The sequence below is a fragment of the Dermochelys coriacea genome, chromosome 2 (genome assembly GCF_009764565.3).
Source record: "Dermochelys coriacea isolate rDerCor1 chromosome 2, rDerCor1.pri.v4, whole genome shotgun sequence".
Taxonomy (NCBI): Eukaryota; Metazoa; Chordata; order Testudines; family Dermochelyidae; genus Dermochelys; species Dermochelys coriacea.
Window position 1 is genome coordinate 213405918 of NC_050069.1, and position 14948 is coordinate 213420865.

The 14948-nt window shown below is 42.5% G+C and overlaps 1 protein-coding gene and 1 long non-coding RNA gene across 15 annotated transcripts in view; one reads left to right on the forward strand and one right to left on the reverse strand.

Moving 5' to 3' along the window:
• The window catches only part of HDAC9 (histone deacetylase 9), a 668907-nt gene that overhangs the window by 253105 nt on the left and 400854 nt on the right, over window positions 1-14948 (reverse strand). For all 14 annotated transcript variants that reach the window (XM_038391401.2, XM_043509209.1, XM_043509212.1 and 11 more), the window contains one exon: window positions 2609-2740. In XM_038391401.2, the coding sequence (XP_038247329.2) occupies window positions 2609-2740 (132 nt within the window). The remainder of the gene's footprint in view (window positions 1-2608; window positions 2741-14948) is intronic.
• On the forward strand, window positions 11170-13158 carry LOC122458991. The gene is made up of 2 exons (XR_006279378.1): window positions 11170-11246; window positions 11913-13158. It is a non-coding gene; the product is annotated as an uncharacterized LOC122458991 (long non-coding RNA).

Sequence of the window (14948 nt, forward strand, 5' to 3'; positions counted from 1 at the left end):
TTTCCTCTCTGCAACTTTTCTCCCTAAGGTGCAAAACTTTTATGTTATAACTGCTAAAAAATCCCTTCTAATTACTAGCAGCACCATCTGCTATGACTGAAAAATGTGCCAGTGAATATTTAAACAGGTCTGTAAATACTTCAAGTCACATAATACCTTGGTGAGTTCTTAAAATCAAAAACAATTAAGGCTGACATTTCCAAACAAAGGCAACCAGGAGGAGTGGTCAAACATATGATTTCAAAAAGGTTGTGAAGAGTTGCCCTCATTTCAAGTTCTTTCTTTTGAAAACATCAAATCTCACTCATCAAAATTGTTAATCCAAGCAACACTTCTAAGGAATCAGGTGTCTTCCATCGTGTTTGGAAAAATCATCAAGATGATATTTCTTATTTTTCCCATCTTGTTCAAAATGTTCAGACTTTTCTTTAAACCCTGGGAGATCTTCAATTCAGAGAAAGCCCAACACAGGGAAAGGCATCCCAAAGACTTAGGTTGAATTTCTAGCCTGCACACTCCGAAAGAAACTAAACTGTCAGATCACCCCACTATAAACTAAGCTGGCAGATACATAAGACATAATAGTGCCACTGAGGGCTATTGAATATTACAGAACATTTCCCTCTATAAAAAAAAGTACAAGTTCTCTCACATAGCATATCTTGGTTATCTGGGAAAACACACAAAGCCAAAAAGCAGATGGAATTTCGATTACTTCAGTGGAGTTGTCTACAGACACATGCATTTGCATCCGGAAAACTTCATATGGTGTGTGGGTCCCTACACTTCAGAGGTCCCATGAAGGCCATTAGGTCTCCAGCAGCATTCTCTGGTGACTGAGCTCCAGAGTTCCTTCAGTGGCTGCCACTGCCTCCCTCCCTCCACTAGGGGCTGCTGCTGAGAGCCAAGAGCACAGTAGAGCAGTGGTTCTCAAAGCCGGTCTGCCGCTTGTTCAGGGAAAGCCCTTGGCACGCTGGACTGGTTTGTTTACCTGCCACGTCCGCAGGTTCGGTTGATCGCGGCTCCCACTGGCTGCGGTTCGCTGCTCCAGGCCAATGGGGGATACGGGAAGCGGAGTGGGCCAAGGGACGTGCTGGCCGCCACTTCCCGCAGCCCCCATTGGCCTGGAGCGGTGAACCACGGCCAGTGGGAGCCACGATCGGCCGAACCTGTGGATGCGGCAGGTAAACAAACTGGTCCGGTGCGCCAGGGGCTTTCCCTGAACAAGCGGCGGACCGGCTTTGAGAACCACTACAGTACAGTATCTTCTCCAGCACTGTCAGCTGCCAGATGCTTCTCAATCATTCTAGCTCCGAGTGCATGCAGCTGGCATTTGACAATGGGGAGAGCTGCAGCTGGTTACTTCAGGTTGCAACAGGGGACCAGCCCTCCTCTTGACTTAATGGATGATTAACCATGTGTGCTCAAAACGTGAGTATGCTTTGCATAGTCTTTAGTTAAGCAACTATAGATAAATTAAATCTGTGTTTATTACCCATGCATTAATTAGAATACGGTTATCCAGCTCCGCTTCTCTTGGTTAGAAGAGCCCAAGAATAAGCGAACACACACACATAAGAGTGTTGCAAATAATGCTCTGTCCTGTTTTAGTTTGAGAGAACATACTTATTCAGGACATTATTTAGGTATGTGCCCGAGTCCCGTTGAAGTTAATAGGATTTAAGCATGTGCATAAGTACTTTCCTGAATCAGGACCTTAAATTGTATTGGCTTCAGAGCTGTTCGCAAGCCTGTTAAACTACTGCTTTGATTTGTTAAAATTTGTGTACTGTTCATTCTCTACATTCATAAAGGTCTGCTTTTCCCGAAGAGATTAATTTGGGTGTAGTATTGCCTTTTTAGCTGGGAGTATGATAAGAGGTATTCATTTATTTCTTGTTCAAATTAAAGGGACAGGAATTTTGTTTATATTAAGTATTGTTAATCTATTTTTCTGACAGTGCAACCTTTACATAGTATATATTAGTATTTTAAAAGCATTTTTTATCCCTTTAAAGCACTATATCTGCTCTTCTGTTCCCTTGCTGTCTTTTGGGAGGGGCATAGACTGCTCCTGCCTCCCTCCTTTCTCTTCCACTCTGTACATACAGCTGCCTTTTCAGTTTACATTTCAGCTTTGCTGCTGCTACTACTAAACACCCTCTTACAGAGCCTGAGGAAGAGCTTGTACACTCTCCACAGAGCAGTACAGGAGAGCGATGCAAGACCAGCAAGGAACCAGTGACACTGACTACATACAAAGTGCTACCAACTCACACATGAAACAAACAGGAACAATAGAGAATCTTTTTCCTTCTAATCTCTTTTTATTCCAACAATTCTATGGGTTCCTTGTTTTTGTACGTATTATTATAAGTAAGAAAAAGTATCCTGATGGAAGTGTGATTTTTAAGTTGACAGTGCCCTTCTCACAAATGAATAAAGCAAATTATTGTATGCAATTGTACCTTAAGTAGGTTGCTTTTCTGACAGAGAAATCTCTCTCCACACCTATGTTCAATACACAATTACATTTCCGTTAAACTATTTTTCAGGTCTTCTAAACTAGCATAGTAGTTTAGGCAGAATCTCTCCAATCCTTAATTACCTGTCACTTCAAACAGTCTCTTCTTGAATGAACTGACAACATTCCCATCCTTCCGCCTGAGTAAGGGACTGCTTCTCCTTTCTGTCACCTTCTGTTTTAACCTGGAACGCACCTTCAAGTTGGGTTCTGAGGCTGAAAATTAAGAGAAGAAAACGGAGAATTTAAAATTAAAAAGCTGTTTCACCAAACATTGCTTCCTATCCTTGAAATACCCCTTGCTCAGCCCCCAGCTAATCAGAGAAGAGAGAGCAATGTAATTACAGCTCCTCAGCCCCCTCAAATGACCCCAACCCTAAGCTGGTGGATGGGAGGAGGATTGAGGCATTGCAAAACTGGTGCTCCCACTACTGTTACCACTTCATACCTAAGATCGGATCTAAACTCTGAGAAGACCAGAGGAGGAAGGAGAAGTTTAAAACATACTCTTCCCAGAAATGGTGCCACTCTAGAAAGCCCCCTTAGCCACCCCCTACCCTAGTTCTGAGCCAACGGTAGGAGACAGCAGAGAAAGTATTTTATTTTTATTTCATTTTTTTCTTCTAAGCAAAATCACTGAATCTCTTTGTTTTTTAAATTTCAGTGGTTATTATTCTACAGTACTTGAATGTATTCTGACAGGGTCAGGGCAGATGGCTATAGGAGATTAATAGAAGGCAGATATATTAGCCCCAGGCTAAATAGGTCCCTGTTCCCTTGGTAAGGTAACAGGAAGGTTCCAGAACAATCAGGAACCTTCTGGAGACAATTAAGACAGGCTGATTAGAACACCTGCAGCCAATCAAGAAGCTGCTAGAATCAATTAAGGCAGGCTAATCAGGGCACCTGAGTTTTAAAAAGGAGCTCACTTCAGTTTGTGGTGTGCGTGTGAGGAGCTGGGAGGAAGAGGCACTAAGAGCTGAGAGTGAGAACGCGGACTGTTGGAGGACTGAGGTGTACAAGCATTATCAGACACCAGGAGGAAGGTCCTACGGTGAGGATAAAGAAGGTGTTGGGAGGAGGCCATGGGGAAGTAGCCCAGGGAGTTGTAGCTGGCGCACAGCTGTTCCAGGAGGCACTCTAGACAGCTGCATTCCACAGGGCCCTGGGCTGGAACCCAGAGTAGAGAGCGGCCCCGGGTTCCCCCCAAATCCTCCCAACTCCTGGTCAGACACAGGAGGAGTCGACCTGGACTGTGAATTCAGAAACACGGCCAAGCTGAGGTCTGCCATGAAGCTCCAAGGCGAGCAAATCCACCAATAAGCGCAAGACCCACCAAGGTAGAGCAGGAACTTTGTCACAGTATATATATGTACCTAATGTATTAGGGCGAGATATTCAAAAGTGCTTGAAAGATTTAGCAGCACAAAGCCCATTAAAAGTCAGTGAGACCTGTACTCCTAAAACCCTTAAATCTTTTGAAATTGCCTCTAAACAGATATAATCCCCGTATACATCTCCCTCTCTTTAATGGAGTACAGACCTACCACACTGTCAAAAATATTTATAATAAGAGTGGCATTTTGGTGGTTATGTTAAAGAAGAAAAAGAAAGAAATTTCACTAGACAACCACTGAGTTTATTTTTGTTTCCAGTCCTTAGCGAACTCCCTGCTATTTCTCTCTCTCTCTCTCATCCCAGCTGTGATACAAAGAAAAGTATCTCAACATAAGGATAGACAAAGTTTTCTATAGCAGTTAACAAACAGCAGAAATGTGGGTTATTAATATGCAGATTTATTATTAAAATTATCCAGAGGCCAAGGAAAGCTTCAGTCTACTACATTCCTACTGTAGATGAAAACTAGTAACAGTCTAGTTGGGAATCCCCTTCTGGGTTTAGACTTTGGTCTGATGGTAGAAATAGCAAGAAGCTTCCGCTGAAGCCTTTTGATTTCTTATAGGCATATAATTTATATCAAAGCCCATTGGGAGCGCGTTTCTTAGTGAACAGTTCGAGCCCGAAACCTTCAGTATTTTCTGAATAACTGCACCAAAACAACTGCATTTACTGCTGTACTCTGAGAATATTGATACATGAAAATATAAACTCAGTCTGAAAAGGAAGAAGTAAGATCAAATGCCAGGAATCCTTAGGGATTATATGTAATGAATTCTGGCAAGTGCTTCCACCTTTTTCCTTTACTGAATGGACACAGTCTTTGAATATAAATGCTAGAGACCAGATTTTGTGGTGTTTATTAATTTGTGGCATCTCTAATATGAAAAAATATTTCATGTGCCCATTTATCTGCTCTTCTAAGTAAGCCTGTAACAAACAGACTGCTAAGGATTAGTGCACCTGGAAGGTAAATTTAGGGTAGAATTTGTTTATGTTTCATTGTCTGGCCATGCATCTTGGCTCATCAATATCTTAACACATAGAGGGTTGGAAAATAGGATCAGTTTTCGCTCTCTCTCACACACACACTCTAACTATCTCTCACATGCTCTCTCTCCCGTGTGTGTGTGTGTGCGCGCACATGCACACACACTCACACAGAGTTAGAAATGGAGGAAGAAAAGAAGAGATGAAATCCTGGCTACATTGAAGTCAGTAGAGTTTTGTCATTGACTTCAGTGGGGCCTGGATTTCTAATTCCAGCTCTCTTCTCACGTGCACTGTGAAAGCATTTGTTTCCTGTTGTTCCATTAGCTTCTAAAGTGATGAGCACATTAGAAATGCCTGAGATAGATCAATGAGGGTGCCATTTTGCCTGCTCAAAGAGTGGTACAAAATGTTTAGTAAACTCAGGACTGGTTGGATTTGCAATATCTCTAGCCAATATTTGTCATGCCTCTTCTAATAGTGCTAAATAGTTCCTGAGAGAACACTGCCTCCTGTGTGGTCTACTAAGCAGTTTGTGCTGCTTTCAGAGGAACTATATAGCACCCTGATACAAAACTAGAAATCTTTGAGGAAAACTTTAAATTTAACTTTGATTTTACACTTTATCAGTCACTATATGACTCATCCACAGGAAAGCAAATCTGATTTATTTCTTTAGAAAGATATGGTTTTGATACAGAACTGTCAACTTACAAATTAATGTATGATAAGATTACATTGGTGTATTAGGAACATATTTATGTGTGCTCAGACCATGAATCTCATCTAGTTATGATTGCATTTGGAAGTAAAGTAACTCATATATTGTGCTGACTCAGTTTGCAGTTAGGGTTCATTCTATTTATAATTCTCCAAACTCCCAAGCTGCAGGAGAAGATTTCCATACCAGTGACTAACTAATGTGATGTAAATCCTCTGGGTCCAGAGAAAGAGCTCTTCAGCGTTCATTGGGGAGAAGTTCCATTTGTATATGAATGTATTTCATGCCCAGTCACACTGATTGCCTTTCTATTTTTACCCATGTTGCCATCACACTCTGCATTTCAATCAGTCACATAAACAGAGATGGCAGTCTTTTTATGTGGATATCTGAGTTTATGTGCCTGCTGAGAAGAAAACCCTTTCATAAAAGAGGAATATCATTATTTAAATGAAAACAATAAATTTTCAAATGAAGAGGAAGAAAGCAACCCAGTTTTTTAATATTCCAAATAAAAGATTAAAAATTAAAGCTTTAAAGAGTATGAGGTTCAAAAAAAGACTTTCTTGAATATCTGTTGTGAAATGCAGCAAACTCAGAGCACTATGCCAGACAGGACTCTTGATGATAAGAGGTGAAAACTCAGATTTTAATATAGTAAGAAGAGGGTGTTAGGGCTGATGGTTAGAGTATAGGGTTGAGGAAACAGTCCAGGGTTCTAATCCTGGCTGAGACATCAATTTGGTCTGTTATCTAGGAGAAGCCCACAGGGTAAAATCCTAGCCCTGCTGAAGTCATGACAAAATGCTCACTGAATTAAACAGGTCAGGATTTCACCCACAATCTCCACAGGCCTCAATTTATTCTGGTATCAAAAGATTGTAACAACAGGTATCTATTAGCTGTTTTATCAGTGTTAAAGAGATACTGTCAGGTAGTTTAGACTCCAAATATAGTCTTTGTTCTTAAAAAAGGTTTATCATAGTTCAGTATTCATATAAATGATTTGTAGAATTAAAATTTTCATTGTTTAAACTGAGTGAAGTGCTAACAAGTAAACTAAAATAAAAAATAGGGAAAAGTAAATTATATGTTTACATTATTTCACTTCTGATATTCAAGCTTTTTTATTAGTAATTCATACTATATAACTTTTAACATTTCATTGTCCCTTTATTTAATTAATGTTTATAAAGTGCTTGGAGATCCTTGGATAAAGATGCTAAAGAACTTATTCAGTACTAGGTTTTAAATGAGTATTTGGTATGATGGTTTAACTATTGGTTCTTAGAAGCAACTTTTGTTATGTCCCATTATCAGTCAAAAAAGACTTTTATGCCTCCATATAGTGGTTCACTGATGCATTAAGACTCTGATTCAGCATGGTATTTAAGCATGTGCCTAACTTTAAGTAAAGGAGGAGTCCCATTAATAAGAGTCTACAGCTAGATTCAGCCGGGCTGGTACAGGATGGCGCAAATTCCACCGTCCTGAACCAGCAGTCCCCTACATTCCAAGGAGGATGCATCTCTAAATCAGGGCAAAAAGAAAAGGAGTACTTGTGGCACCTTAGAGACTAACAAATTTATTAGAGCATAAGCTTTCGTGAGCTACAGCTCACTTCATCGGATGCATTTGGTGGAAAAAACAGAGGAGAGATTTATATACACACACACAGAGAACATGAAACAATGGGTTTATCATTGTGTGTGTATATAAATCTCTCCTCTGTTTTTTCCACCAAATGCATCCGATGAAGTGAGCTGTAGCTCACGAAAGCTTATGCTCTAATAAATTTGTTAGTCTCTAAGGTGCCACAAGTACTCCTTTTCTTTTTGCGAATACAGACTAACACGGCTGCTACTCTGAAACCTGTAAATCAGGGCAGGAGGTGTTTCCACAAGTGCCCTTTATTGGGGAAGCTATACAGGAATAGGGCAACTTAAGTTTCTCTCAGGGCCCACATAGCATCCCTGGTGGCAGAGGCAGAAATGGGATTACACTGACTAAGAAGCCAGCATAAACCAGAGATGAATCTAGCCCATTGCTTGTAAAGAAATTTGCATCTGGCTCTCAGCTCCATCAAGCTTTTGCATTGCCAGTCAGCACAGCACTTTGAGCTAGATCCACAAAGGGACTTAGGTGCCTAAATGCCTCTTTAGGTACCTAATGTCAACATTTAGGTGCCACTGGTATTCACAAAACCTTCACTGTCTTGCTGCCTAGCCTGTGGGTGCCTAAATTTCTGCCACTAAAGTCCCCTAGGTGCCTAAGTTTCTGCAAGTGGGCATGTGCAAAACCACCTACATTCGGACGCTGCTGAGTCATTCGATGCCTACCTCATTCCTAAGATATGGCAGGATTCTCAAACTAGGTGTTCCCTGTCTGTCTCACATGTAGGGGTCAGTCTGGTACGAATGCTCTGAGCACGACTTAACCCTCACAAAAGACAGCGGGGTATGAGACTTTGTGGGGCTGGCTGTGTATTTCCAATTATACCCAACAGTCCAGTGGTTAGAGCACAACCCTGGGCTGTGGGAAACCTAATCTGAACTCCAACCCTGCCTGATTTGGAGCAGAAATTTGAACCCAGATCCCAACTGTGTGCCCTAGCCACCACGCTAATGAGTATTTTAGGGTGAGTTTCTCAATCTCTCCCTTTAAGCTGTTCTACTTGGTATAAATAATTAACTATTCATTGGAGCAATGACTTGAACCTGACTTTCCCACATCCCAGGTGAGTTCCCCTAACTACTGGGGATATTTAATTATTTATACCAAGTGGAACAGTTTCAACAAGAGAGATTCAGAGACTCATCTCTGAATACCCAACAGCCTGGTGATTTGGGCACTCTCTTGGGAAGTGGCAGGCCCTGGATTTAAGTCCCTGCTCCTGAGCAGGGATTTGAAAACAGATCTCCCACATTCTTGGCTAGATTAAGTGGCTTCCTTGCGGGCTTCTGTGAATCCCTTTCTTAGGTGCCTAACTTTTCCCATACAATGCATGGAGCCTGGGCTCCCAGTTTGAGGCTGTGAATTCTACTGGGCAGAAGGGCAGCTAGGAGTTGCAAAACCTAATTCCATTTGTGGATCTAGCCCTTTGTGTCTAGTTTTGCTGGTATCTCCTCAATTTAAGGAAGGGAAAATGTATTATTCAAACTTGCTTTGGATGAAAGGAAGCAAAAAGAGAAGGTTGGTGGTAGACAGTTGGTGGAGTGTCAATGCACTAGAGAATCATTCTGCACATACAACTCTCATTTGCAGTGCGTGTTCAGATCTAAAATGTTATGGGCCATTTCAGTAATGTTGGCAGTTTAGCATCCCATCGTTATCACTTTGCTTAATGTCTACTGAAATGCTGACCATAAGGACCTCATTCGATATTATTTCTCCAATCTATTCTAAATAGCTACACCTAGAAATCATGCAACACATGTTTTTAATTTAAACCAGCACATAAGAATTATAGGCAACTCAGGAGGTCAGCTGAGAGCAATAGCAAGAGTGCTTGAGTTTCTTCAGCTGAGAGAGGCAGGTAACTCTGCAGAGCTGATGTTTCTGGTCCCAGAGGAAGGAGGGTGGGTTACGTCAGAACGAATTTTTGGAATTTTGAGGTAGGTGGCTGTTGAGTGCCCTTGCAGGAGATGATGTTACTACTCCCTGCTATAGAGCTGTATGAACCATTAGCAAGGAAGCCAGTTGCAATGGGGTGGACTCAACCAAATGGTTGGTTAAAACTTTGTGACACCCACCCCTTACACCATTGTAAGTTGCTCTCTAGGGCAAGTGGAAATTTCCTTAATGGTTGGTGAGTCATACAATAGTTCACACTTAGGTAGCCAGTACCTGTAGGGAGACAGTACTGCAACAAAGAACAGCAATCCTATACTGTTGACATTAGAAAGAAAATATGACACTGTACATAAGTACAGACGATTTAACTGAGATCGCCCCTCTTACTCAACTGTATGACATCCCAAGTAGGCCCAGTCTCTCATAGTGTGATGATGTAACACAAGCATGGGAGACAGAAAAGTAATACACTTAAATCATGTCACATATTACAGTGTTCTTAATTACTTGCAATTTACAGATACTGGCATTAAAGAATGCAGTCCAAGGACTGGATCACTCCTTAATGTGAAAACAAGGCTGAGATTTCTTGGATAGGATTACCTTAACTATTTCTTTAATTAAACATACTCAGATATTTAAGAATCCTTTTGGAGGAATCAAAACACCTAACATTAAAGGGCGAAAGCCTTATAAAGGAAGGGTATTTAACAGATAATAGTACAATGCTTTCTGATGGTGCCTGGAAAACAGTACTACTTTTGTATTAGAAAAGTATGTGCCAATTTCAAATCAGCATTTAATGAACCCAGGCAGGAAATGGGGGATGGGATAGGGGTATAGGGATAGTGAGCCGGTCCTCATCTTGAGGCTAAAACCATATATAGGAAACCTGCGGAGCAGAAAGTGAGCTTTTGTCAAGGCTTAGGATGGATCTATAGTGAAAGCATTTCCTTTTATTAGCTCATAGGCTGGTTTTAGAAAATCGTAGGGAAGCAGAGGTAGTTGACACTAACTTTGGCAATAGTGACTGTTCATTTTTTTTTTTAAATTTAACAGGCCAGCAACTTCTGTATGTTTCCAAGATCTGTTGCATCCCATGTAAGAATGTCAAATTTGTTCCCTATAGCTCATGCTAAAATCACTATTCCTGAGTTCATTTAGAGAAATAATAATAAGGAATGTTGTGATGTGTTTAAGTTCACAAAGAGAAATACGACAAAGATAAAGAATTAGCATACTATTTAGTAATTTTAATTGCTGGCTGATATTTTCTGTTTGTTTTTGGGTACAGATGGCCATTTTATTTAGGGCATGGAGGGTCATATTTTAAGTTGATCTGAATATATTATGTGGTATTAACCTAATATATTATATTGTATTGACAAAGAAATTGCTGACATGACTAGTAGTTGTATTTCTAATAGTTTAAATTGTTTTTAAATTTACAGTGTTATATCTTAGAAGTATCAATAAAGGCAATAACATTTTCAAGGGCTGATTTTCAATAAGCATGATGATGCTTTAGACTGGAGCAATTTACCAGTCAATTATTGAAATAAAAAAGAAACCTTAACATAATACAAAACTGGTTTTAATATACTCTCATCCCTAAAAAGAGTGGTTTAAAATATATAATAAAAAGGGAATAACATGTACCTCTGGTACATTCTATAAAAGTGAAGGTCAGGGAAGATAAATGGACAGTCTTTTAAAAATATATATAATTTTGGATACTGAGGGCCCCCAATTCTTCTCCTAACTCTTTGTTTCCAGAAGCCTGAGCCTGCATCCTGACTTAGGTATGTTTGTACATCAATATGGGTGAGGCAGCCACAGCAATACTTGGAGAAACTGAGGCTGCTGAAGAGAGGGGACTGCTGCTATTTCAAAGAGCAGCAATCTGAAAACTACTGGGGGTAAGCATCTTTGTCCTTTTCTGTCCCCGAAGGATCCAGGGGAAGGACACACATACACACTTCCCCAATAAAGGCAGCTGAGGGAGGAATACCTGTGTCACGCCAAGAATCTGAGGCTAAGGTGAGTGCCTCATTTCACCTCACACACACACACACCTCTACCCCTCTGAGGTAGGAGGGACCAGAAGCTCCCAAGTTCTTCCCACTAACCTAGACAGCATAGAGGGCACAAGATCACCACACCTCCATTAGCCAGAAGTAGTTGATGCTGCTGTAGGGTCCTGAAGCTTCTGGGATGCCCAGGACCCTTCCAAAGATGGCAGAGAGCTGTGGGAAAGGGGTTCAGAGAGGAGGGTTGCCAGCTTTGAGCTTCCTGCTTGCTCAGTGGCTTGCTGGAGAGCTACCAGTAGCCCTTACTTTACGGGAGGTGTGTGAGGGTCTCAACTTCATCCCAGGGTGCACTAGGTTCTGGGAGAGGCATAAATACTCACTGTTCTGCCTGGTGGTTTTTGGCTGCTGCTATTTTAAGCTGCTCCAGCCTCTTCAGCTACCTCAGAATATTTGTATTTATTAAAGGCCAAGATGTGCCATTTAGTTCTCCCGACTCTATGATTCACTAAGTGACCTCTGTGCTTATAACATCACTTTTGAACAAGATCCAGTAATAGGGAGTTAACTCTTTGGACACTATGGGCATCTCTCATGGCTGGCACTCTGGAAAATGCCAGCATACTATACTAAAAGGTCACTGGCTCTTTAATTCTGATATTTTAAAATGCCATTTCAGGTTAAAGATAGATTTATGAGAGAGAAAGCCATTTGCACCATTTCCTCTAAAGCTTTTCCCAGAACTACACGGAACATCCATTCGGATGGGCCTGACTGTTGGGTGGTCCCAACAAGGCTAGAGCGTCATGTACTGTGGTGAAGGATGAAGATGCTTTATTTTTCTGGTTTGCATCACCTAATGTGTTTTCAGCATACACAGAAACTGTTTCCTGATCAGCCGCTTGGTTTAAAGGGAATGTGGATCACATGTGAAACCTTTTAGCCCTTTGCTTTATTTTAGTTTTGTAAAAGGTAAAATGCTTTATTTACTCAGGCTAAGGTAAATATCCAACCCCTAAATAAAAAAACAGGGTTAGTGGAACACATGTTAAAAACAGCTAATTAGATTAGAGGGATATTTCAGCCCTTTAGCTTTCTTCAGGCTATGGAAGCAGATTTAACCAGGTTAGTTGTTTTTCATCTATAGCCTAAAGAAGGTTCAGAACTGAAATCTTCCCTCAAGCCCATTTGTAAACTTCTACTATACATTTTAGAATCTCCCTCCCTGTTTTTCTCTGTAGTCTACATATTAATGTAAAACCTGTTTCATTGGCCATCCCAGGAAGCATTAAGTTTGGCTCATTAAGTCGTTGCTGATTTAGGTATATATATTTCATATTGTACCATATCCTCTTGCATATCTCTTGCAGAGAATTAGGTGCCTTTTAAATCTAGGGAGGTGGAGCAAATGATGAACACTGGGTTGGATTCTCTATTGACATTTGGCCTCTTTGTGTCACTTGGGAAACAAAGGCAACAGATTCTGGCTGCCAGCTGCCAGAAGAGAATTCCCTGGCTATGGGGAGCTCTTGCCATGTGTGTATATGTCAGATCTGGGCCCTGCATCTGCCTTGACAAAACTCCCATTGACTTCAATGGGGCCTGGGATTTTACCTAGAGAGCTTTAATACATATTATGTAGGACGCATAGACCACATTTTGTTTTGGGTTTGCTGGAGTCTTAGGCATGTGCATATCTAGCTCCAGGTCATTAACTGCCCTTGCCAAAACGGAGGTGTCTCTTTCTTTCCCCTCCATACCATTCATAATTTGGATATATTTCAGCTCATGGTTTACGTACATTAATGGGATGAGATAACTATGTAATTTATGCAATGGAGCTATTTATTCACATTGCTTTCACATAAGTTTGTATGTAACCACTCCATGTACTGCCCTCCAATAAAAGTCAATTTCAATAAGAACTATGTGCATTAAGTGTTTCCCTGATCAGACCCATAATTTTCGTGTTAGCCTGCAGAAAAGTTTGTTATATTAAGTTATGGTGTGATTCTATGACTTACTGGCTTGTCCTAAATTTTCCCATGGCATCACAGGGAAAGCCAGATTATTTTAAAAGAGGATCCTGTCTGCTATAAGAAACAGAGGAATAAATTAAATAGATAAATTAAAAAACAGTCTTGTAATATGGTGGAGGGGAGATCACGAAAACTTCATAGTGAACTTCCCCACTCCCTTTCCCCTCAAATTTAGAAATTTTGACCCCACTTTAACATTATGGGAGGAAAAAGGTGCAGGAGTCAAGTACCTCTCAGTACATTTGTGTGAGGGACAGCCCTGATTTGATTAGTTAGGGGTTGGGTCAGGCTCAATGGTGAGCTGGAGCCAGTTCGCACTGGGTCTCTGGAACCGGTTGTTAAATTTAGAAGCCCTTTTAGAACCGGTTGTCCCATGAGAGACAACTGGTTCTAAAAAGGCTTCTAAATTTAACAACTGGCCAAAAGTGGTGCCTTAGGTGCCAACTCCATGGGTGCTCCGTGGCTGGTGCACCCACAGGGAAAATTTGGTGGGTGCAGAGCACCCGCTGGCAGGTCCCCACCCCACCCCGCCCCCGACCCCAGCTCACCTCCGCTCCACTCTGCGGGAAGCCTGGAAGGGCTAAGAAGCAGGTAGCGGCTTTGCGCTCAGGCCCAGGGAGGCGGAGCGGAGGTGAGCTGGGGTGGAGGAGCGCGAGGAGGGCCCCTGCAGGTAACACGGGGGGCGCACAGGGGAACCAATCCCTACCCCAGCTCGCCTCCGCGTCCGCCTCCCTGGGCCTGATCACGAAGCCGCCGCTTGCTTCTCAGCCCTCCGCAACTTCCTGCACGAACAGCTGATTCGTGGGAAGCCGGGGCACCAGAAAAGCAGAGCGGGGCGGTGCATTCAGGGGCGGAGGCGGAGCGCAGGTGAGCTGGGGCCGGGCGGGGAGCTGCCGGTGGATGCTCTGCACCCACCAAATTTTCCCCGTGAGTGTTCCAGCCCCGGAGCACCCATGGAGTCGGAGCCTAAGGTGCCACTTTTGATGTGATCGGTGGGGGGACCAGCTGCTCCCCCTGCTCCCACCCTAGCTTCACTACCCCATCCCTAGGACCGAGAGGGACCTGCTGATGCTTCCTGGGAGCCGCCCCAAGTAAGCACAGCCAGGACTCCCCACTTCGCCCCCCGGCAGGTCCCTCTGGTTCTTAGGGGCAGGGCGGAGTGGAAACCCACTACAGTGGTCCACAAGACCCTCCTGCCCGGTTCCGGGGAAAGTCAGGGGAGGGGGGTGGATGGGGCAGGAGTCCCGGGGGGGGTGGGCTACGACCCCCTCGTGGGGTGAGGAGGAAACCTTTTGTTAAGATTTTGGCAGCTCATCACTGGTCAGGCTCGTGGCTGGCAGTGCTTGGTTTAGAGGAGATATCCCTGCATTGGATTAATATCATCCCCTCTTCCGCCCCAGTATACCCAACAGTGCTAGCTGTGAAACTACCCAAAGCTACACTTTGTGTGGGTGTAATTAGCTAGTCCCACTCCCCATTGCACTCCCCCCTAACATCCATGGAGTCATTACACTTTACACAAGCAAAATGACTCTCTCTATTGAAGAAGTGCCAGAGCAAATCCCCTTACCCTGGCACTCCAAGCTTTTGCAGGGCCACATTTTGACCCTTAGATGCTTGATTTGTAGCCTGAAGAATATTCATGCTCACTTTCTCTAGTCCCCACACAAGAAGGA